At 41.1% G+C, this 27240-nt stretch overlaps 1 protein-coding gene across 1 annotated transcript in view; it reads left to right on the forward strand.

The window, feature by feature from the left end:
* Nucleotides 1–27240, forward strand: part of LOC126412765 (neurobeachin) — a 1487907-nt gene that overhangs the window by 598841 nt on the left and 861826 nt on the right. Inside the window, exons 22-26 of the mRNA XM_050082518.1 lie at nucleotides 1506–1659; nucleotides 1738–1917; nucleotides 2006–2149; nucleotides 3115–3222; nucleotides 15913–16090. Coding sequence (XP_049938475.1) covers nucleotides 1506–1659; nucleotides 1738–1917; nucleotides 2006–2149; nucleotides 3115–3222; nucleotides 15913–16090 — 764 coding nt within the window. The remainder of the gene's footprint in view (nucleotides 1–1505; nucleotides 1660–1737; nucleotides 1918–2005; nucleotides 2150–3114; nucleotides 3223–15912; nucleotides 16091–27240) is intronic.

Consider the following 27240-nt stretch of genomic DNA (forward strand, 5'->3'; position numbering starts at 1 on the left):
AAGTTGTTTCTCCCCACAGACTGGATTCGGGGATACCCATGTAGTTTGTTTTCTAGGGAGTTTTTTGAAATATGTAGACTTTAGAACTATGTCATGTTCTCTGCATAAACTAATAAGTCTTTCTCCATTTACATTGGTTCTTTTATGTGCAGGGAATTTGCCTACTATGGATTGGTGATGACGTTCTTTGCCGATTTGAGCATTAAAGTCTCCCAACAATATTATTGTGTTTTTGGATGAAATCTGGTCTAAGGTGTTTGACAGTTCCTGCCAAAAAATTTCTGTTTGTTCTTTTTGTGTTCTGTTTTTCTCATTTGTTGGTTTATAGTTACAAAAACAACATTTAAAATTTGTTGGAGATCTCTTTCATTACAGAAACAGAAGAAACATAGAATTGTCTTAGACAGTCTGCCTTTATCATCATCAACACACTGTAGTAAATTCAAAGATAGCTATAGAGGTCTTCTAATAAAAAATTTAATGTCACATGTAAAAGAAGAAGGTAAGATTTGTTTTCAGCTTAATAAGGAGCTTACATTAACCAGCTTGTGTGATATACTGAATATTTTGCAACCAAATGAATATTAAAGAAGTTTCTTTTATTTCATATTAGTAGTTTTGTGCCTGCAAAAGTGTGGAAACACTGCAAAATCATCCTATTGGCACAGTGTCACAGCTCTTGACAACAATGATTGCTCAGTGTGGAAAGTGGGGCCCTGGAAGAGGGAGGAAAACTCAACATGTGGGTAAATTTGCAGAGAGCAGAGAGCCCAAACACTGTGTAGAGACTGGCATGAAGAAAAGCACAAAATGTTACCAGTGCAAGTGACCAGAACAACTAGCAGGCAGAACCAAGAGCACTGTGAGATGTAGAAACCAGATCCATGTTAGTTAATCTCATTGCAGGGCCTCACTGGCGTGGCCTATCACCAGTGACAATCTGTGGTTCTGTCCATATGATTCTACACACACACTGTCTGTGGTAGTTTCTGTACTACTTTGTTGTGAAATCCATGCCAGCACATTTATGTCCATATGGGTGTCCACTGGCAGGGATACTAAAAATAGAAACAAACATAAATGGAAGATGATACAACACTAAATTTGGGAAGACAATGTTCTGAGGATTAAGTTGGAATTTCACTAGACTTAAGGTCAAAAGAAATCCAGTAAAACCAGATGCCAAAATCATCAATACCCTTTTTTCATTGTTAATTTCCCACTTCTCCTTTACAAATACGTCCCCCTTTGCTTGGTTACGTAATTCCTGAGTAGCCTCATTTCCTTAGACTCTTTACTTTCTGTAGCCGGATGAAGAAACATTAGGTTCTAGAATAAGTCGTTATTACTATATGTCTTGCCAGCTGAAAAGTTTTGGTTTCTTTTTTTATAACTTTATTTTAGTTTCATGTTTCACTTATTGTACTATTTAATCTTTTGCATAATGTATTTATCATTTTAAGAAATGGTAAAATTTTCGTTATTTATTGGTTTTTTCTTTGCAGCCATTCAACGAAGTCTGTACTAGATTTTGTAAACAGCAGTGAAAATGCTATTTTTGTTGTAAATACTGTGCACCTGATTTCACAATTAGCAGACAACCTCATTATTGCCTGTGGTGGCCTTTTACCTTTGTTGGCATCTGCAACATCACCTAATGTGAGTTACTGAAAATATGAATAACCAATCAAAATATTTTTATACTGTTAGTTAATAATCGATTACTTTCAATTTCAGTGCGAGCTTGATGTAATTGAACCTACTCAGGGGATGCCTATTGAAGTCGCTGTTTCATTCCTGCAGCGGCTTGTCAACATGGCAGATGTTCTTATTTTTGCCAGTTCACTCAATTTTGGTGAACTAGAGGCTGAGAAAAATATGTCAAGTGGTGGAATTCTTAGACAATGCTTGAGACTAGTGAGTTGTATGCTTTGGGATTGTAGCTATTGCATGTAAAGATTTTTCAGTATAACGCGCAGTGTACATAATATTAAATTAATTCCAGGTATGTACATGTGCTGTGCGAAACTGTCTGGAATGTAAAGAACGCTCGAGACAGTTTCCAACACCCACTCCAACAACTGTCAACAACAACAACAAAGCAGCTCATCTTCAGTCACTCATTAGAGGGGTTCAGGCGTCACCCAAGGTATGGGAGTAGAACCTATTTTTTACTGGAAAAGAAATTTATTGGTAATTGCATGATAATGGAAATTATACAATGCAAACTATTTTTTTTTAAAAAAAAAAGGTCAGACACACACTCCTGTGGAGATGAAATGGTGGTTGGCACGTAGGCACATGGAAAGTTCAAATAATTGAATTAACTTTTGAGCTTAGGCTTTGGGCAGGTAAGTGTGGTTGTGTATGTGGGAATGGGCTCCAGCAAAGACAGTCCGCAACTACAGACATATGTTCCTTCATTTCAGACAGCAGGGATACCACACGGAGAGTGCTGTAGATAACAGAGATGGTACCCTACAGCTTCTCAGTATTACTTGTGGTGCCCTCAAATAGAAAACTTGTCAAAACTTTGCTTTAAGACAGTGCTGCTTCTTGCACATAACCTGAGAGGAGTTCATAAGTTAAATCTGCTCAGAAAGCCTATGCTCTCGTGTAAAAGAATGTGTTTTCATTACCTGCATACTGAATGAATGATTTCTTCCGTGATTGATTGTATAAGAAAATCAAAACTCCTTAAACATGTAGCTGCTTTCGGTATTTGTTTTGCAGTTGACCTGTTGGAAAAAAATTCAAGCATTTCAGGTCAAGTATTTATGGCTTAAGGAATATGATATTGGAGAACATTTTCTTTTATATTTGCCTTACAACTCTAACCAAAATTGCAACAGTCCTACTTATTTCCATTCTGACTACAGTACGGCATGTGCCATCGTAGAGTAGATTCATCTAATATTTCACATGAGTAAAATGTGCTGAAGACGTTGGTTAACAGATTGTGTGTTATAGATAGAGATTGTTTCAATGACTCTTAAGAATAATAGTTGTAGCATATAGCTCATTATTGGATGTGCTAAGACAATAAATAATTGTGACTCTGTCACATCCGTTAATCAGATGTTTCCACTAATAGAAACATTAATATTGTTGCAGAATATAGTTGAAAATCTTGCTAGCCAGTCGAGCCCAGTAAAAGACCCAGAGAAACTCTTGCAAGACATGGATGTAAATAGACTACGAGCAGTAATTTATAGAGATGTGGTAAGTATAATTCATGTTTTGAGCTCTATTTGTTTTTTATATGTGTTTAATATATGAGATTATTCTTTAGTGTTTATTACTGTGTGAGAGAAAATTTGAGACTAGCACATACATGGGGTTAGATCTACAATCTATATTAAAGCAGTCATCAATCTGAAGACTGTTTTGAACACCACAATGGTCCTCTTGGAGTTGGTATGCCGTTGTCGTGCTTCAAGCTTTGAATGGTTTTAACAAAAATGGCTCTGAGCACTATGGGACTTAACTACTGTGGTCATCAGTCCCCTAGAACTTAGAACTACTTAAACCTAACTAACCTAAGGACATCACACACATCCATGCCCAAGGCAGGATTCGAACCTCTGACCATAGCAGTCGTGCGGTTCCGGACTGCGCGCCTAGAACTGCTAGACCACCGTGGCCGGCTGGTTTTAACAAACCATTTATAGGGGGACCCACAGTTTAACATGAATTCCAAACCACAGTGCAGCCCAGCATCTCCACATCAACAAATATTGCCAGTGGTGAAAGAAGTGATAAGAGATAGATAAAAATCCTAAGATAGGCAGTAGATTGAACCCGAGACCTACGGATTTTTGGCTGCAATTTTTCACAGAGCCACTGAGCCGTTTTAGTTTGAGAAACATCAAAACTTAAAAGTAAACTGAAATCAAAATAAAATTCAAAACAAAAAATGAATTACGATCTCTTCAGAAGCATACAGATGTGGATAGTAAAAAGCAGGAAGATTAGGGTTGAACGTACCATTCTATCCCATTAAATACAAGGGTATTAGAGATGGAGCACAAGCATATACAAGGGTAAGTCAATTATTATCCACAATTTAGTTATATTTTTGTTTATTTTGGCAGTACTGTTGTTTTACATTGATGACACATGCTTTGTTTATTTGTTGTTATATCTTTGCAATTGTCAAGCTGCTAGGTTAGTTTCGTTATCTCTGACATGCTGTTAATCATGGCTGCTCCGCCGTCTATTTGCACCAAAGAAGAGCAATGTTCAGTGATCTGGGAACAGTGTTTTGTGACAACAGAGTGCCTATGAATGGATTGAAAATTTCCGAAATGGTTGCATAAGTGTTACGCACAATGAAGGAGCCAAATGACCATTTACCGCCACAAGTGAAGAAACCATGGAGCGTTCATGTGAAATGATTCTCTTAGACAGATAATTAACTATTGTCGAAGTGGCACTTCGTCTGCAAAATCATCCACAACAGACTTGGGTTTCATAAAGTTTGTGCAAGATGGGTCCCAAAACATCTCACACAGTTGCATAAACAAACGTGCTTGGACATCTGCAAAAAACATTTGGATCACTATTGTAACGAAGGGGACAAGTTCTTAGATAGGATCATTACTGGTGACGAATCATGGATCCATCATTACAAGCTGGAGAGTAAATGGCAGAGTATGGAATGTGGAATGGAAACATCCAAATTTGCCATGCAAGAAAAAGCTCAAGACCCAACCGTCTACAGGAAAACTGATGCTTATGGTTTTTTGGGCTGCACAAAGTCCAGTACTGGAACATTATGGGGAAAGAGGCACAACAATAAACAGTGTACATTACAGTGAGATGCTTACTGCCAGGTTAAAGCCTCAATTCAAAGCAAATGCTGAGGATTGCTGTCAAAAGGTGTTGTGTTGATGCACAACAATGCCCGTCTACATACTACTGCCCACACTGCTGAAACACTCCAGAAACTCAAATTTGAAGTACTGGATCATCCTCCATATAGTCCTGACTGAGGAATACTGAGTTTGAAAATCAGAATATGCAAAGCTGGGACTGCAGATTGACAGTTAGACTGGACTGAGAGGGTGTGTGTGCTGTGTTGGGAAAGAGAAGAAGAGAGGTCCCCGTGGGCTCTTGCTGTATCTGTATGCATCAGTTCAGATAAGTATCCCTGTCAGTAGCTAGTCCCACAGGCTGTTCCTTAAAAGCTGCATAAGCCATGGAATTCCCCCCCTCCCTCACAGTGGCCAAAATTTAAAAATTCCCTTCTCATGATGTGACCCTTTTCTTTCACAGCAAACCTCAAATTCTGCTGATCCTTATCCCTCACCAACCTGATTCTACATAAAGGGACCTCAATGAAACATGTATCCCTATACTACCTGTGCTCCCTCTGCATGATCCTATTACTGGGCAGTCCCAACTTCTACCCCATATATCCCAAATTGAAACCATTGCCCACCAGTACCTGGAAGAGTGCTCAAGACACCACTCGAAAAATTATCGTATTTATTAATGTCCTACCCTTACCTCAGTGCACTACTCTCCTTCAGTACCTACCCTACCACCCAGTGAACCCTCTCATCAACCCCACATATCAGCCATACTCTGCCCTGCTGACATTTAGCATCTACCACATCCTACTAGACTCCCTCCCTATGTCCTAGAAAAACCATAACCTAAACACACCCAAAAGACTGTTGTCAATCTATCCACCAAAAATTTCAGTCCTTCAGAAGTTTGTAATATCCAGAGGCCTCACCTTCAGCCCCACACAATGCTGGACTGGTCAAAGACCTACTCTCCTTCTCCCAATCTGTACAGTGGAAATAGTTATTTGATGCTGATACCTCCAACCAAAGTAATCTAATCCCAACACTTAATCCCATTGCTGTGAGTTCATACCACCACCCTCTTTCCCATTTAGTCACCACCTGGTTACCTGCCAAAAATTCTTTTCCTCTAACTTTGTCTTGTCATCCTTCCTCAGGTGCTTTCGCAAGAATGCAAACCTCTCAGTGGAAAAAAGAACAGCCATCCACAATCTCAAGTCAGACTCTGATTTCATCATTCTCCCTGCAGACAAACGCTCCACCTCTGTCACGCTGATCCACAGTGACCATCTGACAGAAAGCATCTGCATCTGACTGACTCCCCCACCTGCTGGCCCTTCCGTAGTTATTCCGTGCTAGAAGTTTAGAATAACCTCCAATCCCTACTCAGATGCTTAGGCCAATACCAGAATATTTCCCCTGAATCCATATCCCTTCCCACTCCCAATGACCCTCTTACATGCTTCCCAAAATCCATAAACCAGACAGTCTTGGTCTCCACTGCCATTGTAACTGGTTACTGCACTTCTGCTGAAAGAATATCCACTCTTGTCAACCAAACCCCCAGCCAATTGCCTGTAGACTAGCTTCTGATATTAAAGATACGAACCATATCTTTCATCGACACTTGGCCACCCCCACCCAATTACCACTTGGATCCCTGCTGTTGGTGCCACCTCCTTACACCAGCATCCCACCAAGCCCATGGTCTTGCTGTTATAGAAAACTGCCTCTCCCAACATCCTTCTGATCCAAACCCATTACCTCAGTCCTTAAATGTCTAACAATTACATTCTCGCACGTAACTACTTCTCCTTTGACGGGAAGTTTTATAAAGATATCTGTGATAAGACCATGTGCATCCACATGGCATCCTTCCAATCTAACCTGTTTCTGCACCATCTGGAGGAAACCTTTCTAGCCCCCCAAAACCCTTTGTCTGGTTTGGATTCTTTGAGGGTATCTCCACGATCTGTATTGAGGGTCAAGATACCCTATCCTCATTCCTCCAAAGCCTCAATGTCTGCCTCCTTCTCCCATCTGCTCCACCTTAGCCCATCGTGCTATCTTCCTGAACATTGACCTCCACATCTCTGATGGCTTCGTCCATACCATACCATATCAACGCCATCAACCAAAACAGTACCTGCATTTTGACTGCTGTCACCTCTTCCACACCAAAAAAAAAATCACTTTCATTCAGTCTGGTCACCCGTAGGTTGCATATCTGCAGCAATGAGAATTCTGTTTCCAGTTTGGCGATGGTCTCACAAAGGTCTTCACAGAGAGACACTAGGTTTCACAAAGGTGTTTGCAGAGAGACACTAAGTCTCACAAAGATCTCCACAGAGTGTCACTATCTCCCAACCCTAGTCTGTAAACAGATTTCCCATGCCACGTCGTGACACACTCCTTATCCTCCCACCACCCCCAAGAATCAGCTTCAAAGCGGTGTTCTCCTTGTCACCAGCTATCAGCCAGGACTGAAACAACTGAACCACGTCCTTCACTAGGTCTTTGATTATCTATCTATTGTCATGCCTGAAAATGAGGGACATCCTACTCAAGATCTTTCCAACCCCTACAAAAGTTGTATTTCATAGCCCATCCAATCTATGCAACATCTTGGTCCATCCCTATGCCTCTGCCTCTGCCGCTCCCAACCGTTTTACCCTGAGATTATATCCCTGTGGAAGATCCAGGAGCAAGACCTGTCCAACCCACCCACTCACCTACCCAGCACTTCTTACTACTGTCCTGTCATGGGTTTATCGTATCCCAGGGCCACCTGTGAACACAGTTAGTCATATATCAGCTCTGGTGCAATTTCTGCACAGTATTTTATGTAGGTATGACCACCAACCAGCTGTCGACTAGAATGAATGCCCATCGCCAAACTGTAACCAAGAGCAGAGTCAACCATCCAGTGGCAGAACATGCAGCTGAGCACAACATCCTCAAGTTCATTGACTGTTTTATAAACAGTGTCATTCAGATCAGCCCTCCAGCACCAGCTTTCCTGACTATGCAAATGGGCATCATCCTTATCCTCTGTTCTGTTACCCCCTTTTAATCCACTCTCCCATGTTATCATCATTGTGCGCTGCATGGATGCACCAGTATTGAGCGCTGCATGAATGTACTGGCACTGGTGGCCATATGTTGCATCCGTGTCCTGTGCACCTGCTGCCTCTTCCTCCCTGCATTCCCATCTCACACATATTCTACATCCCTCCAAGCCAACAACCACCCTTCCCTAACCCTTCCTCCCACTCTCTGCCTCTTTTCTTCTCTCTCATACTCCACGTGACACAACCCTTCATCTCAGTCTACCTACCAAACTGCAGTCATGGTATAGTGTATCTGGTCAACACAGTGTAGTAGGGCAGGTGTAGAGTGTGTGTGTGTGTGTGTGTGTGTGTGTGTGTGTGTACAGAGTGAGGCAGCTAAGTCATAACACCCCTTGTATCTCCCCAACCGTAATAGATACAAAGATGCTCTTTGGACAGCGAATTGCAGGGACAGGACTCGAATACATCACATTTCATGTTTGTGCTATTTTTTTAATTACAGAGATATGAGGCCATCTTTGTTTTTTTTTATGTAGAACCCTATGTTAAATTTTAGCATAACATGATGGGCTTAAAAAGACGGCTTCAAATACGTGTATATCATAACATTTAGACGAATAGTTTTTGAGACACAGATATGTTCTTGTATCGTGTTTCTCCTTCAAAGTGGCATTGTCCAATGCGACCTTTCCTGTTGTGTAGAGTACATGGTAAACGTTGCAAGTCTGTCCTTACACAAACATAGCCATTTGCCTGACAACAGTAATACATACTGCAATAATTTGTGCAAAAATTAACTGACGATGTCGCGCAAATATTATTCAGTTGTATGACAACTGTGATACCAAAATAGTACACAACACACAGTATTAAAATACTACAAGATGTAAATACATTTTAAGTAACAGAAGTACAAATGTAAATGAGGAGGCTTTTATTGGTCACAATTATTTTGTACGCATTTGTTTTTTATTTGAAAATATTTACTGTTGATCACAATACGAAGCAAATACAAACAAAGATGCAAAATACATACTATACATGATACAAAACTTTACTGAAGCATGTGCTCAAAATGCTTCCCCTCTGCTGCAATGCACGTTTGTAGTTGCCGTTGGAATGATTTGTGAACGGCTGCGAGGGTGTCACTTGAGATATCAGCGCACGCTTCGATGATACGTTGCTTCATATCGTCTGGTGTAGTTGGTATTTGAGCATACACTTTATGTTTGATTGCTCCCCACAGTAAAAGATCAAGAGGGGTCAAATCTGGAGACGGGGCTGGCCACTTCACTTCAGTACGTTGTCCTATCCAATAATCTGAGAACTTTTCATTTAACAGCTCTGTAACCACACAGGAAGAGTGAGCAGGACAGCCGTCATGTTGGAACCACATGCACTGATACGTAGTTAGTGGTACCTCTTCCAGCAAAATGGGCAGAAAGTTTCGCAGGAACTGTGCATAGTTATTGCCATTTAGTATACCCAGAATGACGTACGGCCCCAAAATCGACACAGAATTCATCAACCGACCATGGCATAACAGCCCGGATAATTATAATGGACATGATATTTCCAGCTGTGAAAGTCTACATTTTAGTATCAAAATGACATTTCCGATGATGCCGCACCACACGTTAACACTCCACAGTTGCTGATGCTGTACCTGTTGAAGCCAATGAGGATTCTCTATTGACCAGTAATGCATATTATGCAAATTAACTTTACCGTGGTTGGTGAAAGTTGCTTCATCAGTAAAAAGCACCCGTTGAAAAAATGTTGGATCATCTTGTAGGCGCTGTAGAGCAAACCAGCAAAATTCCTGGCACTGTTCAAATTCCACACCAGAGAGTGCTTGATGTAATGAGAGGCGAAATGGGTGAAATCTATGCCAGTGCAATATGTGTAGAACACTTCTCTGACTTATACCTCATTCCGAGGCGATATGTCATGACAAAACAGTAGGGTCGTTATGCGCCAATGCTAGGACGCCCTCTTCATGTACCTCGCCAGTTACATTTTTCTGCCTTGTCCTCTGTATGGCATTCCGTGATTCCGATTCAAGTAGTTTTTTGCAAATTCGTGCAACAAGCTGGCGTGTACGATGCTCACGATCAGGGTACAGCTCTCCATATCACGTTATTGCTCTACCAGCATTTCTTCTGCTTTCACCATACACTAGAAGCGTATTTAACTTTTCTTCATTGGCGTACATGCCTGCTCCAAGAAACTGTGACAGAAATGTGATGTCTCATTACTCCAGCAGCACATTTATACCCTTCTCTCCATCTTCCTCGTGCGTCACCTTGCGACATTATCGAGAAGCAGGAAAACAATGCCTTCACTGTTAAGGTCCTCAGTCGTCAACAGGAAATGTCGCATTTGACAATGCTGCTTCAAAGGACAAACACAATACGAGAACATATCTGTGTCTCAAAAGTTATTCGCCTAAATATTATGATACACACATATTTGAAACTATCTTTTTAAGCTCATCATGTTACGCAAAAATTTAACATAGGCTTCAATTTTTTTTTTAAAAAAAAAAAAAAAAAAAAAAAAAAAAAAAAAAAAAAAAAAAAACAAACGAAGATGGCCTCATATCTCTGTAATAAAAAATAGCACAAACAAGAAATGTGATGTATTCAAGTAGCCCCGGTCCCTGCAATTCAATGTCCAAACGGCATCTTTGTATCTATTACGGTTGGGGAGGTACAAGGGGTGTTATGACTTAGCTACCTCACCCTGTATACTCTACATCAAAATGGGATTCACCTAGAAGTTAATGAAGTTTCATTCTTTTATGTGTGCCTGTTGACAACTCACCCCTTCCAGTATTCAGCAAGTTGTTTCCTTTACTCCTAAAAATTTTATGTACTGCCAGAACTGACCATACTATATTTATGTTTATTGACATAGAAATAACATCATCATGACTTATTGCTTCATTTTGATACTTTAGAAGCTTCAGCAACACATTGGATGTATGTCAATTTAAATTTGAGAAAAATACACACACACACACACACACACACACACACACACACACACACACACAGAGAGAGAGAGAGAGAGAGAGAGAGAGAGAGAGAGAGATCTATTTGTAGGAATTTTTGTGTTGCTTATATTTTAAATTACTATGTAGGCTATTGAAAATTTAATGTTGTGTGTGTATACTGATCTAGATTGAGATATGTAGATAGTACATTTGCATCTTGTGTTGTGGCTATGGACTTGTTTATTTTGTTGTAGTTACACAGTTCTGTGTAAAAGATATTCACTTGCAATCAGCAGGCATTCATATGTTTAAAGGTTTGGCAGACTCAGTATTATCATCTGAATGAAGTGCAGTTACATGATGCAAGCTTCTTCGAGATACAAGTAGCTCTGACAAATTGTCTGTGATTTTTAAAGACTTTTTTGCTAAGTTCTGAGCTTGCACTTTGACTTATCACATGGAGAGTGTGACAAGCACTGTTTGAAGCGTTTTCACATGACAGTGCGATTTTAAATTGCTTTGCAGCCATATTCCAAGAAATTTAGTTTCAGAAAATTGTTTAATTAATGAAACAATGGATATTCCAAGATGGAGTAACAGCAATATCGAAAGGATAGATTGCTATTCGCCGTAGTTAGCCGCAGATGGTCACAGTGTGTGAGTGTGTGTGTGTGTGTGTGGGGGGGGGGGGGGGGGAGACTGCTAAAATGTTTAAGTTTTCAGATTCCTTTCAAAATAGGAAACACACACACACACACACACACACACACACACACACACACACACCTGGCCGCTACTCTGGTCACTGGGGTCTGATTACAGATGTTTCCAGTGTGGTGGTGGGGAGTAAGTAGGAGGCTTGAGGTGAGGACAAAATAGGGTTGGTAGCTGCTATGCCAGGAGGTTGTGCTGTGCATTGTGGGTAGCTGGTGGGAGGTGGAAAAGACGAGGAGAGAAGTAGAGAAGGGGGAAAGACTAGGAGGTGCGATGGTGGGATGTGTGTGTGTGTGTGTGTGTGTGTGTGTGTGTGTGTGTGTGTGTGTGTAGTGCTGGAGTGGAAGCAGGGTAGGGGATAGGTAGGTGGAGGACAGGGAATAACAAGGTTGAGGCCAGGGGGGTTACTAGAACAAAGGATACGTTATATGGAGAGTTCCAACCTGCACAGCCCAGAAAAGCTGGTGTTGTCAGGAAGACTGTAGATGGCGTAGGCTGTGAAGCAGTGATTAAAATGAAGCACTCTTTGTTGGGCAGCATATTCAGCAACTGGCTGGTCCAACTGCCTCTTGGCCACAGTTTAGCAGTGGCCATTCATGTGGACTGACAGCTCGTTAGTTGTCATGCCCGAGTAGAAACTAGCACATTGGTTGCAGCTTAGATTGTTGATCACATCACTGCTTTTGTAGGTAGTTCTGACCTTGATGGAGTAGGAGGTGCCTGTGACAGGGCTGGAGTAGGTGGTAGTGGGAGCATGTATGGGACAGATTCTGCATGTATGTCTGTTGCAGCGGTTTGAGTCATGAGGCAAGGGGATGGGAGCAGGGGTGGAGTAGGGATGGACAAGGATATTGTGTAGGTTCAGTGGACATTAGAATAACACTGTGAGAGGGGTGGGTAGAATATTCTTCATTTCTGGGCATTGTGAGAGGTAGTCGAAACCTTCCTTACCTCCGAGAGCCCAAAGTCTTTACATGATTTAGATTTATTGGTGTCATGTTTATAATCTAGACTGAGGACGAGGACATCCTGTTTGCATTCCTCTAGAACCTCAATTACCTTCTTCCCCATCCACTTTGCCTGCTCCTCCTCAACCCAACAAAACACCTTCCTCGACCTTGACCTCTACCTCAGAGATAGCTACATCAGCTACCGCTGACCATATCAAACCTGCCAATCACTAACAATACTTACACTTCGACAGCTGCCACCCTTTCCATACAAAGAAGACCCTTCTGTGCAGCTTAGCCGTCAGTATCAGTCACATCTGCGGTGATGAGCAGCCCTCTCCAAATATGCCAAGGATGTCACTGAAGCCATTACAGACTTGAATTATCCTTCAACCTTGTCCATAAACAGATCTTCCATGCCTTGTCCCTCGAGTCACCTAGCACCTCCCACATATCCACTGTCCACCTACAAATGTGCAATTCTCACATGACTCAGTACCACCCAGCACTGGAGAAACTGAATCACATTCTATGCCAGGGTTTCGAATACCTCTCATCATGGCCTGAAATGAGGATTATTGTCGCAGCTATTTTCCACACCCCTCTCTCAGTGGTGTTCGACCACCCACCAAATGTGCACAATGTCCTTGTCCATCTGTACTCCACACCTGCTCCCATCCCCTTGCCACATGTCTCATATCCTTGCAATGGACTTAGATGCAGGACCTATCCCATACATCCTTCCACTACCACTTACTCCAGTTCTGTCATAGGCATCTCCTATACCATCAAAGGCAGGGCTGCCTATGAAACAGCCATGTGATGTACAAACTAAGCTGCAACAAAATGCCACTTTCTAAGTGGGTATAACAAGCAACTAAGTTATCTGTCCGCATGAATTGCCACTGCCAAACTGTGGACAAGAGACAGCGTGACCACCCAGATGATGAATATGCTGCCTAACATGATGGGCTTCACTTAAATGACTGCTTCACAGTCTGTGCCATCTGGATTATTCATACCAACACCAGGTTTTCTGAATCGGGCAGGTAAGAACTCCCCTTACAACATATTCTTTGTTTCAATAGCCCGGTGCCCTCAACCTTTGCTAGACCCTGTCCTCCACCTATCTGCCCATTCCCTGCTCCTACTCCTGCATTACAAATGCTTTCCATCGCATTGTTGTAGCTATTATAGTTTTCCAACAATATTAGAGAAGAAAAGTTGCTACTCACCATATAGCCGAGATGCTGAGTTGCGATAGGCACAACAAAAAAGATTTACACAATATTTGTTGTGCCTATCATGACTCAGCGTCTCCGCTATATGGGGAGTAGCAACTTTCCTTCTCTAATATTGTTACATTCCATCCTGGATTTTCCATTATTATGATTTTCCCATTGTTTATTCCTCCCCTTCTCCCATCCCCCAGCACAGCTTTCTGACACTACACTTAGTAGCTCTATCCCATCCCCACCACATCCCTGCACACTCCAATAGGCAGCACAGCACCTTCCTCCACTGCTGCTATCCGTCCCCCTCCTCACCCCACTCCTCCTCCTCCTCCTCCTTACCCACATGATCAACAGCTGCTCATGTTAGATGCAGTCGCAGTCGGGTCCAGGTAGCTGGAGACAGTGGCCCTGTGTGTGTGAGCTGTGCTTGCGTATGTGTGTGTGTGTGTTTTGTATTTCTGAAGAAGTTCTTTGTCAAAAAGATTAATATTTTAGCAGTATTTTTCATTGTGCCTGTCTGGGAGTCAGTGCCTCATCTATGTGGTGAGTAGCAGTCTATTCATTCCATATTTTTTTATTTCAGTAACCAAGACATGGCACGGGGTCAAATTGTTGTAGAAGTGGGGAAGAGGGTAAATTCATGTACACTGTCCGTTCTTTATTATTATTTTCTTAATTTTGTTGGAACCCGATAGTAACCACAGACATTAAATATCTACTGCAGATGCGACATCTATTTTATCTGCAGCTGTAATTAAAATTCTGATGCCATCTACAATTTTTCCTTAAATAAAGATATTTGCATCATTATTGTAAAAAAGGATCAACACAGATCCTAGGATGGAGCTCTGTGGTACTCGATACTTAATCAGAGATTTATTAGATAAATGTTCTGTTGTTTTAATGACATTGGCTTTGATTTCATCATGCATTAATTTTAACGTGACTGTTCAGGAAGGGGGGAAGCTAGTACAGCAAATTTCAAAAACTATTAAGTCCAAGTGAAATGTCATTGAAGATATTGTATATTTGTCTGTGAGTAACACAGATGACTTAATTATCAATTATTCTAATTCTGTAGCAAGTCCAATGATTATGATGATGGTATTATGTGTAAATAGTAATTTTAGTGTGCCCTACAATAGACTGCAATACATAAAAATTATACCTAGCTTTGTTGCCTGTTGTCACATCTTGCTTAGTACGTTCATGTTGCAACAACTTTTAAAGGCTCATGAGAACAGTTAAATATGTATCAATTTGAAGCTACATATTAATAAATGTAATGTAATTGGATAGATAAAAACCAACTCACCAAGTGGTGGTAGAGAATACACATATAAAAAGGTTTACTTATGCAAGCTTTCTGAGCCAGTGGCTCCTTCTTCTGGCAGAAGGGTTGAAGGGGAAGATAGAGGGATGAAGGGAAAGGAGCTGGAGAGGTTTAGGAAGAGGGATAGAGTTCACAAAAGTCACCCAGAACTCTATTTCTGGGGAAATTTACTGGACATGATGAGAAGGAAAGACTGATTTGTTAGAGCAAACAAAATTATAATACAGATATTGAGCAGTACATATAAGCTGAAGAATAATTTTACATCAGTACTTCCTTCTGTCCCCTGACCTGGAGTTCTGGATGACTTTTCCATACTATACCCTCTTCCTAGGCCTCTCCATTTCCTTTCTCGTCACCCTTCTTCCTTCCCCTTCAACACTTCTGCTGGGAGAAGGATCCACTGGCTCCGAAAGCTTGCATAAGTAAAATATTTTTTATATGTTGTGTTCTCCTACTGCCACCTGGTGAGTAGATTTTTTATCTATCCAATTACATTGTATTGTCAAAAATTTATTCTCTCTCCCCCTCTGTGTGTGTGTGTGTGTGTGTGTGTGTGTGTGTGTGTGTGTGTGTGTGTGTGTGTGTGTGAGAGAGAGAGAGAGAGAGAGAGAGAGAGAGAGAGAGAGAGATTTTCTATTACAGTGTTCTGTTTCGTAGCTTTGAGCTCCTATTTTGATAGTCTCCTTATGATGTGTGCATTGTGGAGGAAATCAATGTGTAATTTCTTTTATGTGACCTTATGAATGACAATGAAAGACTGAAACAAGTGTTAGTATTTTCGATACCAAATTCAGGAGGAGACCAAACAAGCACAGTTCCTGTCACTGGCCATAGTTTACTTCATTTCGGTGTTGATGGTGTCCAAGTATCGTGACATACTGGAGCCGCCAGTCGCGCCACGGCCTCCCAGCCCGGGGCCAGGTCCAGTGCTGCGGAACGATGGTGGTTCCCACCACAGCAGCAGTCCTCCAGGTATGGTTGGCCACTGGTAGTAGTAAGAATCAAAAAGGCACAAACCTATATGTGCAGCTTTTGTGTGATCGTGTGACAAGGCAGCAACAGTGCAGTTCATAATTAATTACCAACGTAGCCTGTTTGAAAGCACTTAGCAGCACTTTGTTTTTACAATCATCAGTATCCTGCATAGTGCTACAATTTGCCTTATGCTTCCCACTTCCTTGTGCAGGAAAATCCATTTTTTTATGCAAAAGTCATATAGAAAAAAGTAATATCAGGCATCCGATCTTTACAACAATTGGATTTGAAATCTGAGGTGCTTGTATCTGGCAGAAGAGAACGAATTGGAGGAAGTAGAGGAAGAATCCATGTAAATATGGCAAAACCCTGGTCGGGGTGGATGCAATAACAATTGATCGTTGGTACCAAAAGTTTCTTGTGGCAGTCATTGTTGATATATGGATTCATATTTTTTACACTTAGCTTGTTTGGACAAATGACACTCAAATACCTGAAACATAAAGAATTTTTCATCTTTTTGTATGGACATCAACCTGCTTCCATCTATGAAGTAGATTTTGTATGCTGCATTTATTAAGTGGAACTTTTGTTTATTGTGAGATAAACCAGTCTTTTGTAATCCCGAAACCAATGAGCAGTATTTTTTTTTGTTATTATTATTTTGTTTGCTATGGAAAACAGTGTGTTCCAGAATCCATTTAAAACTTGACTCCTAAAACACAGCACATTATCAGCCATGTTGCAGCATTTCACCGGCACTGTGTCTGGATAATTGCAAAGTTTTTGAGATTTTGTTAGGGAGACTGGACAGAACAACTTTCCACCCAGGTTACAGCTAGGTAAGAGTTATTCCCCTGATGTCTTACCATGCGTGGCAACTACCAAGATGTTCCTCAGCAGCATTCACTTTTTGCTGGGCAGTATAAACTTACCACTCACTGTACATTTACTGATTATAAAGTTACAAAATAAATATTTAGATGGTTGGTCACTTCTGCTTCAAAATTAAGTGGCTGCATTTCCTTACACCATGTCATGCTTATTGTTGATAATAGTTCATATTATTATTTACCAAGTGATTAGTTTAATCACAGTAAAATAATTTCCTTGAATACTGAATTTATTGATATCACAGTTCTCCTTTCATTTTGGGGTAAATCACGTTTTTACGTCATACTCTACAAAATGTTAATTCAGGTGCTATAATCCGTTCTTCCTAAGAATAAACCTGATGCAAACAAACACAAATGTGATGATTGGTCAGAAGCCATAGCACATGTACACTGGTGGTGTTATGCTCTTGGGTTTAGGTCCTACTTATGTATTAGATATCTTATTACTAAGTTACGTTAAATGAAACTTTAAGATATTCAAATGTATTAACAGCCATCAACGTTTTTCTCAATTGTGCTTTAACTACATAGTTTTTATTTCAAAAATCGTGTACAGTCACAGCCTCTGCAGCATTGTGCTCTGATTGTTGCGCTGTTAATGTGCAGTATTAAAATGGCTGAGGCTGCTTTCTGTTTCATAGTGAAACACACATGTGGAACATGGTTAAAAACTGCTGAGAAATAGGCTGTTCTTAATGTTTCTCATAAATTTATGGAGATAACCATCTTTGAAATTTTCCCATCGTTCTATATAATGCAGTTGATGAAAGGATCCATCTGAAATGCGTAGTGCAGTCGGTAGCATAACATAATTTGGTTCAAATTTCCTCACAATCATTTTTTTTCTCTCGATCAATTTGAAATACCTACGTCTCATAATTATAAAATTCATCATAATTTTTTATGAATAATGCGTGTCTTCGTGTTTCTAATTACATATTGGACGTGAAAGTCCTGTTTCCATTTCAAATAAAAATTCTTAATTATCAATATTTTGTGAAACACTGTTCATAAAAGTTGTTTAAAATAAGGAAACATAACAATTTAATTTTTAAGGCAAAAATTAAAAGTCAAATCCTCTTTATTTGGACTAGGTCAATTTTTTTATACCACAGAGGTAGATAAGTATTGGAGAAACATGAAAAACAATCATTTTCACAGCATCGTTGGTAAAGCAGATGCCAGACTGAGATTCATTAGAAGAATCCTAAGGATATGCAATCCGAAAACAAAGGAAGTAGGTTACAGAACACTTTTTCGCCCACTGCTTGAATATTGCTCACCGGTGTGGGATCTGTACCAGATAGGGTTGACAGGAATAGAGAAGATCCAACGGAGAGCAGTGCGCTTCATTACAGGATCATTTAGTAATCGCAAAAGCGTTACCGAGATGATAGATGAACTCCAGTGGAAGACTCTGCAAGAGAGATGCTCAGTAGCTCGGTATGGGTTTTTGTTGAAGTTTTGAGAACATACCTTCACCGAGGAGTCAAGCAGTATATTGCTCCCTCCTACTTATATCTCGTGAAGAGACCATGAGGATAAAATCAGAGAGATTAGATCCCACACAGAGGCATACTGACAATCTTTCTTTCCATGAACAGTACAAGACTGGAACAGAAGGGAGAACCGATAGAGGTACTCAAAGTACCCTCCGCCACACACTGTCAGGTGGCTTACGGAGTATGGATGTAGATGTAGATGTAGATCGAGTATGTCATACAAATGCTACATTTTTACATTTGCTACTGTACCAGTACAGTATGAGCCCAACAGATCTGGAGCCAAGCTGCGGGATTTGGCCCGAGAAGAAACAAGACTTTTAAGCTTCTAGATGTACTGGAACTAACACACACAGCTTTTTCACACGTCAATGCCGAAAGCTGGCATTTTATAGAACAGTTTGTAATAAAAGAAGAAGAAAAAAATCCTGCGCCTTGTTGGCTTTCTACATTCTGTTGTTGATAGGATCGTTATTAACATAGCAGGTGACACTTCCAGAACTGAAATGTATTTCTCGCATTCAGATAAGGAAGGAGCTAAGAGACCACCAGATGACTGTAAGTAATACCTTCAGTGACTTCAATATTTAAATATACAGTGAAATCCTTTAATATTTTTATGTTACAGCTTATACAGAAAAATTTCCCCTGTGGTTAAGTCAGGAATTTTCATCATTCTTGTTTTCAGTTACAATAGTACGTTAGCTAAAAACGATAACGTGTTGCGGTTTTCACCTAGTTGTCTAAGGAGCATATTATGGGAGATTTGCAGTGTGTTATTTCATTCTGCTTAAAAATTAAATGACATTCGGAGCTGTATTGCTCCTCCGCTCATCTCTTTTCACTTGTGAACTGCAGGTGGCCACGTCACTGCAGGCTAGCTGTACCAGCTGACCAGCCAGTGTTGTCAAAGTTAAATGCGCCAGTAAAGCTGTTGTCCTGTATTATTGCTAAGTCGATGTGCGCACAGTGCACAGTACAAAACATACTCTTATTATCGTACTTGACAGTACTCGAGACCACTTGGCTGCAGTCCCATGTGAAATGGAAATCCAATGAGGTTCCAGCAAATGCAAGAGAACATGTAGTGCAATGTTTACATCAGGTTTATTCTTATGATGAACAGATTATAGTTCCAATTGATGATATTTATATGTTTTACATGTTACTGCCATTATTGTAGTCCTGTAATGCTTATGCCCATGCCTTAAAAACATAACTTTCCTTAACTCAGTTTTAGTTCCTGCCTCTTACATTGTCATGCCACTAGGTTCAGTCTTCATTTTAAAACAACTTGATTTAATAGCTCACAAGAGCCATACCCATGTACTTGATACATAACAGTTCACAATAGGTGGCAATGCATGACTCCCTCTACATCCAATCACTACTGCAATTCATTAAAAGCACTGGACCCTGCCCTGTTGAGAGACAATGTGTTGCCCATACAGAAACTTTCCAGAGAAGTGTAGACACTAACCAAATCAACAACCAAATATGTCAACCTGTTCAGGAAATAGTCTCGTACTTCTAAGTAATATATTCATACTAAAGTTATTGCTGCTTTTTTGTTTTGCATATTTGTGAGAAAACTGTTGGGCCTTTTCAGTCCCCCTTCAGGAGAAATAGGCCACAATGTACATTAATAGAAAAAGGAAAAAAAAATAAGAAAGCTGAATACAAAATTCTCTTCCAATCCATTCTGGAGTGTATTTTTGTCAATGTAGGACAATTATCAAGTGTGATGAGGTTAACAGGAAGGGTAAGTGAGGAGGGGGGGCTGGAAGTGTAAATTTGAGTGTATATCACTTGCTCCAAGCTACACCTTGCATAGTGATTATGTCATAAATTTAGTGAAATTGGGACAGTCGCAGGGTCCTACCAACTTTACCAACTGTCAGCCTTAGGGACACTTAATATCCAGTTGTTACACATGCTCTGCTACATGACCCAAGATGCCCGAGTCCCTGCTATACTTACTGGCCATTAGGATCCTCCAATGCAGTGCAGTAGCCTTCAATTCTGAAGGTGGCAACTTGTTCTCAAGCATACCCTTGCATCTCACTATCCCATTAACTATGTTAACAGACCCCTCCTTTTCTTCTTCTTCGTCCTTTTTTTTTTTTTAATGGTAGAAATTTTTTTGGTTTACTCAATTACTTACCATTTACAGTCCTTCCCTATTATTATTATTTTCACTTGGTTCTGTAAACAACACACTGAAAAGTGATTATTTTTTACCGTCTTGTTCTTCTTAGCTTCCCCAAAACTTCTGTCATTTTGGACCTGTCATCTTTTATGTGCCCGTACATCTCTGTATTGTGGACTTACTTCGGTTACTTGTTTGGATGTGCACTTACGAGAGTCAGTCTTGTTTCCATTTGTTGTCTGTGTACTTTCCAGGGAGTCAACAATAACTTCCTTGAGATGCTTCTGCTTGCTATTGTACTTCAATTTTTTAGGTCATGTTTGTAATATAGAAGTATCTCTTTGCTAATCATAAGTTTGAATATAATAGAGGGAAACATTCCACGTGGGAAAAATATATCTAAAAACAAAGATGATGTGACTTACCAAACGAAAGTGCTGGCACGTCGATACACACACAAACATACACACAAAATTCTAGCTTTCGCAACCAACGGTTGCTTTGTCGTGAAAGAGGGAAGGAGAGGGAAAGATGAAAGGATGTGGGTTTTAAGGGAGAGGGTAAGGAGTCATTCCAATCCCGGGAGCGGAAAGACTTACTTTAGGGGGAAAAAAGGACAGGTATACACTCGCGCGCACACACACACACATACCCATCCACACATATACAGACACAACCAGACAAGGATGAAATGAGATCTATCTTTCATGAAATCCTCCCCACTCCACCAAGAGTGTCTTTCTGCCGTCCACCTAACCTTCATAACCTCTTAGTTCATCCCTATGAAATCCCCAAACCACCTTCCCTACCCTCTGGCTTCTACCCTTGTTAACTGCCCCCCGGTGTAAAACCTGTCCCATGCACCCTACCACCACCACCTACTCCAGTCCTGTAACCCGGAAGGTGTACACGATCAAAGGCAGAGCCACGTGTGAAAGCACCCACGTGATTTACCAACTGACCTGCCTACACTGTGAAGCTTTCTATGTGGGAATGACCAGCAACAAACTGTCCATTCGCATGAATGGACACAGGCAGACAGTGTTTGTTGGTAATGAGGATCACCCTGTGGCTAAACATGCCTTGGAGCACGGCCAGCACATCTTGGCACAGTGTTACACCGTCCGGATTATCTGGATACTTCCCACTAACACCAACCTGTCAGAACTCCGGAGATGGGAACTTGCCCTTCAGTATATCCTCTCTTCTCGTTATCCACCAGGCCTCCATCTCCACTAATTTCAAAATTCAAAATTCTAATTTCAATTTGCCGCCGCTCATACCTCACCTGTCTTTCAACAACATCTTTGCCTCTGTACTTCCGCCTCGACTGACATCTCTGCCCAAACTCTTTGCCTTTACAAATGTCTACTTGTGTCTTTGTATGGATATGTGTGTGTGTGCGAGTGTATACCTGTCCTTTTTTCCCCCTAAGGTAAGTCTTTCCGCTCCCGGGATTGGAATGACTCCTTACCCTCTCCCTTAAAACCCACTTCCTTTCGTCTTTCCCTCTCCTTCCCTCTTTCCTGATGAGGCAACAGTTTGTTGCGAAAGCTTGAATTTTGTGTGTATGTTTGTGTTTGTTTGTGTGTCTATCGACCTGCCAGCGCTTTCGTTCGGTAAGTCACCTCATCTTTGTTTTTTATATATATATATATATATATATATATAAAAAGCAAAGATGATGTGACTTACCAAACAAAAGTGCTGGCAGGTCGATAGACACACAAACATACACACAAAATTCAACCTTTCGCAACCAACGGCTGCTTCATCGGGAAAGAGGGAAGGAGAGGGAAAGACGAAAGGATGTGGGTTTTAAGGGTGAGGGTAAGGAGTCATTCCAATCCCGGGAGTGGAAAGACTTACCTTAGGGGGAAAAAAGGACAGGTATACACTCGCGCACACACACACATATCCATCCACACATATCCATCCACACATATAGACACAAGCAGACATATTTAAAGACCTATAAGATGCTTTTAATTACCAAACGAGTAAGTGCTGGTATCTTGATAGACACAATAAAATAAAAAACACACACACACATACAAATATTTAAGCTTTTGCAGCCCATGGTTGCTTCATCAGGAAAGAGGGAAGGAGAGGGAAAGACGAAAGGATATGGGTTTTAAGGGGGAGGGTAAGGAGTCATCCCAATCCTAGGAGCAGAAAGACTTACCTTAGGGGGGAAAAAAGGACAGGTATACATTCACACACAAACACATCCATCCGCACATATACAGACACAGGCAGACATATGTAAATGCAAAGAGGTTGGGCAGAGATGTCAATCAAGGCGGAAGTACAGAGGCAAAGATGCTGTCGAATGACAGGTGAGGTACGAGGGCGGCAACTTGAAATTAGCGGAGGTTGAGGCCTGGTGGGTAACGGGAAGAGAGATTATATAGAAGGGCAAGTTCCCATCTCCGGAGTTCTGATAGGTTCGTGTTAGTGGGAAGTATCCAGATAACCTGGGTCGTGTAATACTGTGCCAAGATGTGCTGGCCACAGGGTGATCCTCATTACCAACAAATACTGTCTGCGTGTGTCTGTTCATGCGAATGGACTGTTCGTTGCTGGTCATTCCCACATAGAAGGCTTCACAGTGTAGGCATGTCAGTTGGTAAATCACATGAGTGCTTTCACACGTGGCTCTGCCTTTGATCGTGTACACCTTCCGGGTTACAGGACTGGAGTAGGTGGTGGTGGGAGGGTGCATGTGTAACAACTAAACCGGCTTCTGACACCAATTGTAACAGTTGTGTTACTAAATGTGACACTTCTGTCACTCATTGTAACTGGGTTTTCTCTTTTGTTGCTGTCAGTTGTCAGGATGAGCATTCTAAAGCATTCTGTCAAGGTGAAAATATTAAATACATTAACTTTTCTCTCTTAACAACATGTGGGCAGGGTGGGTTCTTCCTTGGCTCGGGTATGAGGTCGAATGAAACATCATTTTTACATAAGATAACTTTTATTGGAGATTTGTACAACTGTATCTTACGGGATGTTCTGGTTCGGAGAGCGGCAGCTGTGTCGTTTGTGAAGTCTTCTGCTGCGGCAGCGGCGGTGGCGGCGGCGTCTGATTACGCGTAGCGGTGTGTATCTCGTGTCGCCGTCTCACCCAGTTGACTGGAGACGCGCAGCGCGAGGTGGCCCGTTTAATTATTGCGAGCGAAGTCGTGCATCGGATGGTGATTCCTTGGATGTGGCGTCCCAGTGTTTCTCTTCTCTAAGCGGCCGCGTGTGTTGTGCGTCGACCAGCGGAGCAGCGCGTCGGGGCAAGGCCAGTGTCTCGAACTCGAACCACGGACTCCCGCTTGCCAGTCTTCGGCCGTCAGGTCTTCATCCCAGCTCACAGGTGACTGCTGATGTGAGGCCGTCTCCTTCCCGTCCTCACGAGTCACCCGGGTACGTAAAATCAGACTTCAAATACCTTTTAACTTCTGTCTTCTGGCGCCGCGGCTGCTGCTTGCTATTCCATTACAGCGGCGGACTTGGTGCGTCTGTGCATGATGCAGTCTCTTCTTGCATGACGGTCTTCAGCACCGAAACTGACTGAAAACTACTGCTACTCTTCTTTTCTTCCTTCGTCTCTCGTCTTCGTCTCCGTCCCCGTCTCCGTCTTCGTCTTCGTCCCCTCTTTATCTGTCGGGCCCACCGCGTCTCGCGTATTTATTCACTTCAGTTCACTGGAGGTGAACGACTTCACGGCCATTGCCTCTTCTGTCACGTTGAAAAGCTTCTCGAAGAATCTTCTTAACGTCGGTCATTGGCTCTTGGAATGTAGGCGAGGGCCTTTGCTCACATGCGACAACTGAGAAACATGTGAGCCGGTCGGGCGATGCCCTGACGGCTGAATCGACAGCGCCCGCTTATGTGGAACTTGCTGACTTCACGGTCATTGTCTCTTCTGTTTTGCTGTTCTGCCCACTGAATGCGAGTATGTAACTCTCTAAACTAAACCAAGTTTTCCATTTATATTCTAATTTCTAGTTCACTTTGATTTCACTAATTTATTTACTTAAGTACCACTCAACATTCCTCCACCCTTCAGAGAAATTCGCCCTCAAATTTACCACTCAACATTCCTCCACTCTTCACACGGAAAAAGCACAAGCACTGAAAACTCTCGACTTAGAAGATTACACACGCTTCACATTAAGTATGTGGAAAATACTTTATCACTTTACAAAAGCACTCTACGGTCATGAATCACATAGTTCTTACATAAATGGTTGTAATAAGTGTAACAAATCTTGATGACAATGAATAAACAGAAAATAGATTTTGCACTTAGAAAATTACAGAGCAACAGCTGTTTAATCTACCCTATACTAATGCAAGAATATCTAGTCTACAGTATTGTTTATGTTAACAAGAGACTGTTTAATAAAGAATGAAGTACAATAAACAAAATTAATACACTAATGCTCAAAAGTAACTGCTGAAGTACACCAGTTAAGAGTGTGGTATCCAGTTAACAGGGATTTGATGAAGTGGTATATTATTATTTGGCTTGTTTTTTCGTCTTAAATAAAAGAAAACTGTACAAAGCAGAAACACCAACACAAAGGTTCCAGATATACCCGTTCCTAGCATTATAATTTTAGTTTTGTGTTCACCTTTTAATTTTAAGACACGTTGCATCATAACATTGGCATCAATTTTGCCTTGCTGTGAGTTTATGAACATATCTAATGACTTCAGAAGGGAACTGTCAAGGGAGTCATTGAGGTAGGATAGGTTTTGTGTAGGAAATGCTTGCATGGCGTTTTCTGAAAAAAGCAAACATGGTTATAGATCTACGAACCTAGTAAAAACAAAAATAAAGAAAAGAGGAAATACATTGTTAACTACAAGATCTACATGTTTCTACGTTCAGCTTTTTTTTTTCTTAAAAAATAAACCATTATAATTTATTAATTATTTACATTTGTATACTGTCCACAGTCTACTAAGATTCAGCTAGGACATTCGCATCCTTGATCGAAGATTGTATGGTGCCATGTCTGTATGTTGTGCTGGCGTGGCCACTCTTTTTCCTTTACGGGAACTTCCTCCACCCTTCGGAAAAGCAGACACTATTGTTGAAGGAATTACATCTGGAGCGCCCTTAAAAGGTTTTAAACGACTTGCATGGACAATGGTAGTTCGGGTGGGCAGTTGCAATTTAACGTTGACTGGTGACGTGATCTCAATAATTTGATAAGGACCTCTGTAGTTTGTTACAAATTTCTTCGTTTTTCCTTTCGCTATGTAAGGAGTTGAAAGCATAACCCACTGACCGATTTTGTAATTTGGATATTTAGCTTGGGTATTACCTAATCTTTCCTGTCGTTCCAAAGCCTTTGTATTAGATTTTTGAACCTTTTTCCATACATGCTTCATCATTCGACTGAAATCTCTTACTGTTTCTCCGACTTTTCCGTTTTTCTGCCTGATTACATCAAAAGGGGACGGCATTTTTTTCCCATAGACCACTTCATAAGGTGACATGCCAGTTGCTTCATGCGTTTTGGCGTTGTATACCGACACGATTATTGGTAAATACGTATCCCAATTAGAATGTTGTTCGTTAATATAATAACTAAGCATCTTGCCAGTTGTCCGATGAACTCTTTCTGTGCGCCCGTTGCACTGAGGGTGTAACGGAGTTGTGCGTAATTTGCGTATTTTTAATAAGTGGCATAGCTGTTTCATTAATTCAGACATAAAATTAGATCCCTGATCTGTGATAATAGCTTCAGGTACGCCAAATTTAAGTATCCAGTTGTTAACTAAAGCTTGGGCAACTGTATTTGCTTGCTGATCTGGGAGACTCACCATAGCTAGATAGCGTGAAAAGTGATCGATAATTGTAAGAACATACTTATTACCAGCAGGTGTTTTATGAAATGGCCTGTAGAGATCCAGTCCACAGATTTGAAATGGACATGAAGCCTCGGGGAGCCTCTGTAAGGGTATTTTTGAACGAGAAAGTTCAGCCCGTTGTGCGCACGCAATGCAATTACGAACGTACTGCGCAACATCCTGCTTTCTGGTTTGCCACCAAAATCGCTCTGCTACTCGTCTTTCGGTTGTCCGCTGTCCACCGTGTCCTGCAAGGATATGATCGTGGGCCTCTGCCATTATTTCTTGTCTAAGGTGTTGGGGAACAACAATTCGCAGTCCAAGTTTTGTTTTACGGCATAATACACCATCTTCAAAGCAAAATTGTTTTTGAGTTGCGTATTTTTTACATTCTGTATCCTCATCTTGTGCCTTTCTCCAGTCCTCAGTATCTCGGCCTGTTGCTTCCAAAAGCGCTATTTTCCGACTTAGGCAATCTGCATTTGTGTGTTTTTTGCCTGGTTTATGGATAACTTCGAAATCCATTTCGGAAAGACATAGAGCCCAACGGGTAAGACGACTAGATGGATCCTTTAATCCAAGCAACCATATTAAAGCTGCGTGGTCTGTAATAACCTTGAATTTCCTACCATACAAGTAGCATTTAAAGTATTTGATACCATAAATAACACTTAACAATTCTTTCTCCGTTGTGGAATAATTTCTTTCTGCCGTTGTTAGTTGTCTCGAAGCGTAGGCTAT

Source organism: Schistocerca serialis, chromosome 7, assembly GCF_023864345.2.
Source record: "Schistocerca serialis cubense isolate TAMUIC-IGC-003099 chromosome 7, iqSchSeri2.2, whole genome shotgun sequence".
Lineage (NCBI taxonomy): Eukaryota > Metazoa > Arthropoda > Insecta > Orthoptera > Acrididae > Schistocerca > Schistocerca serialis.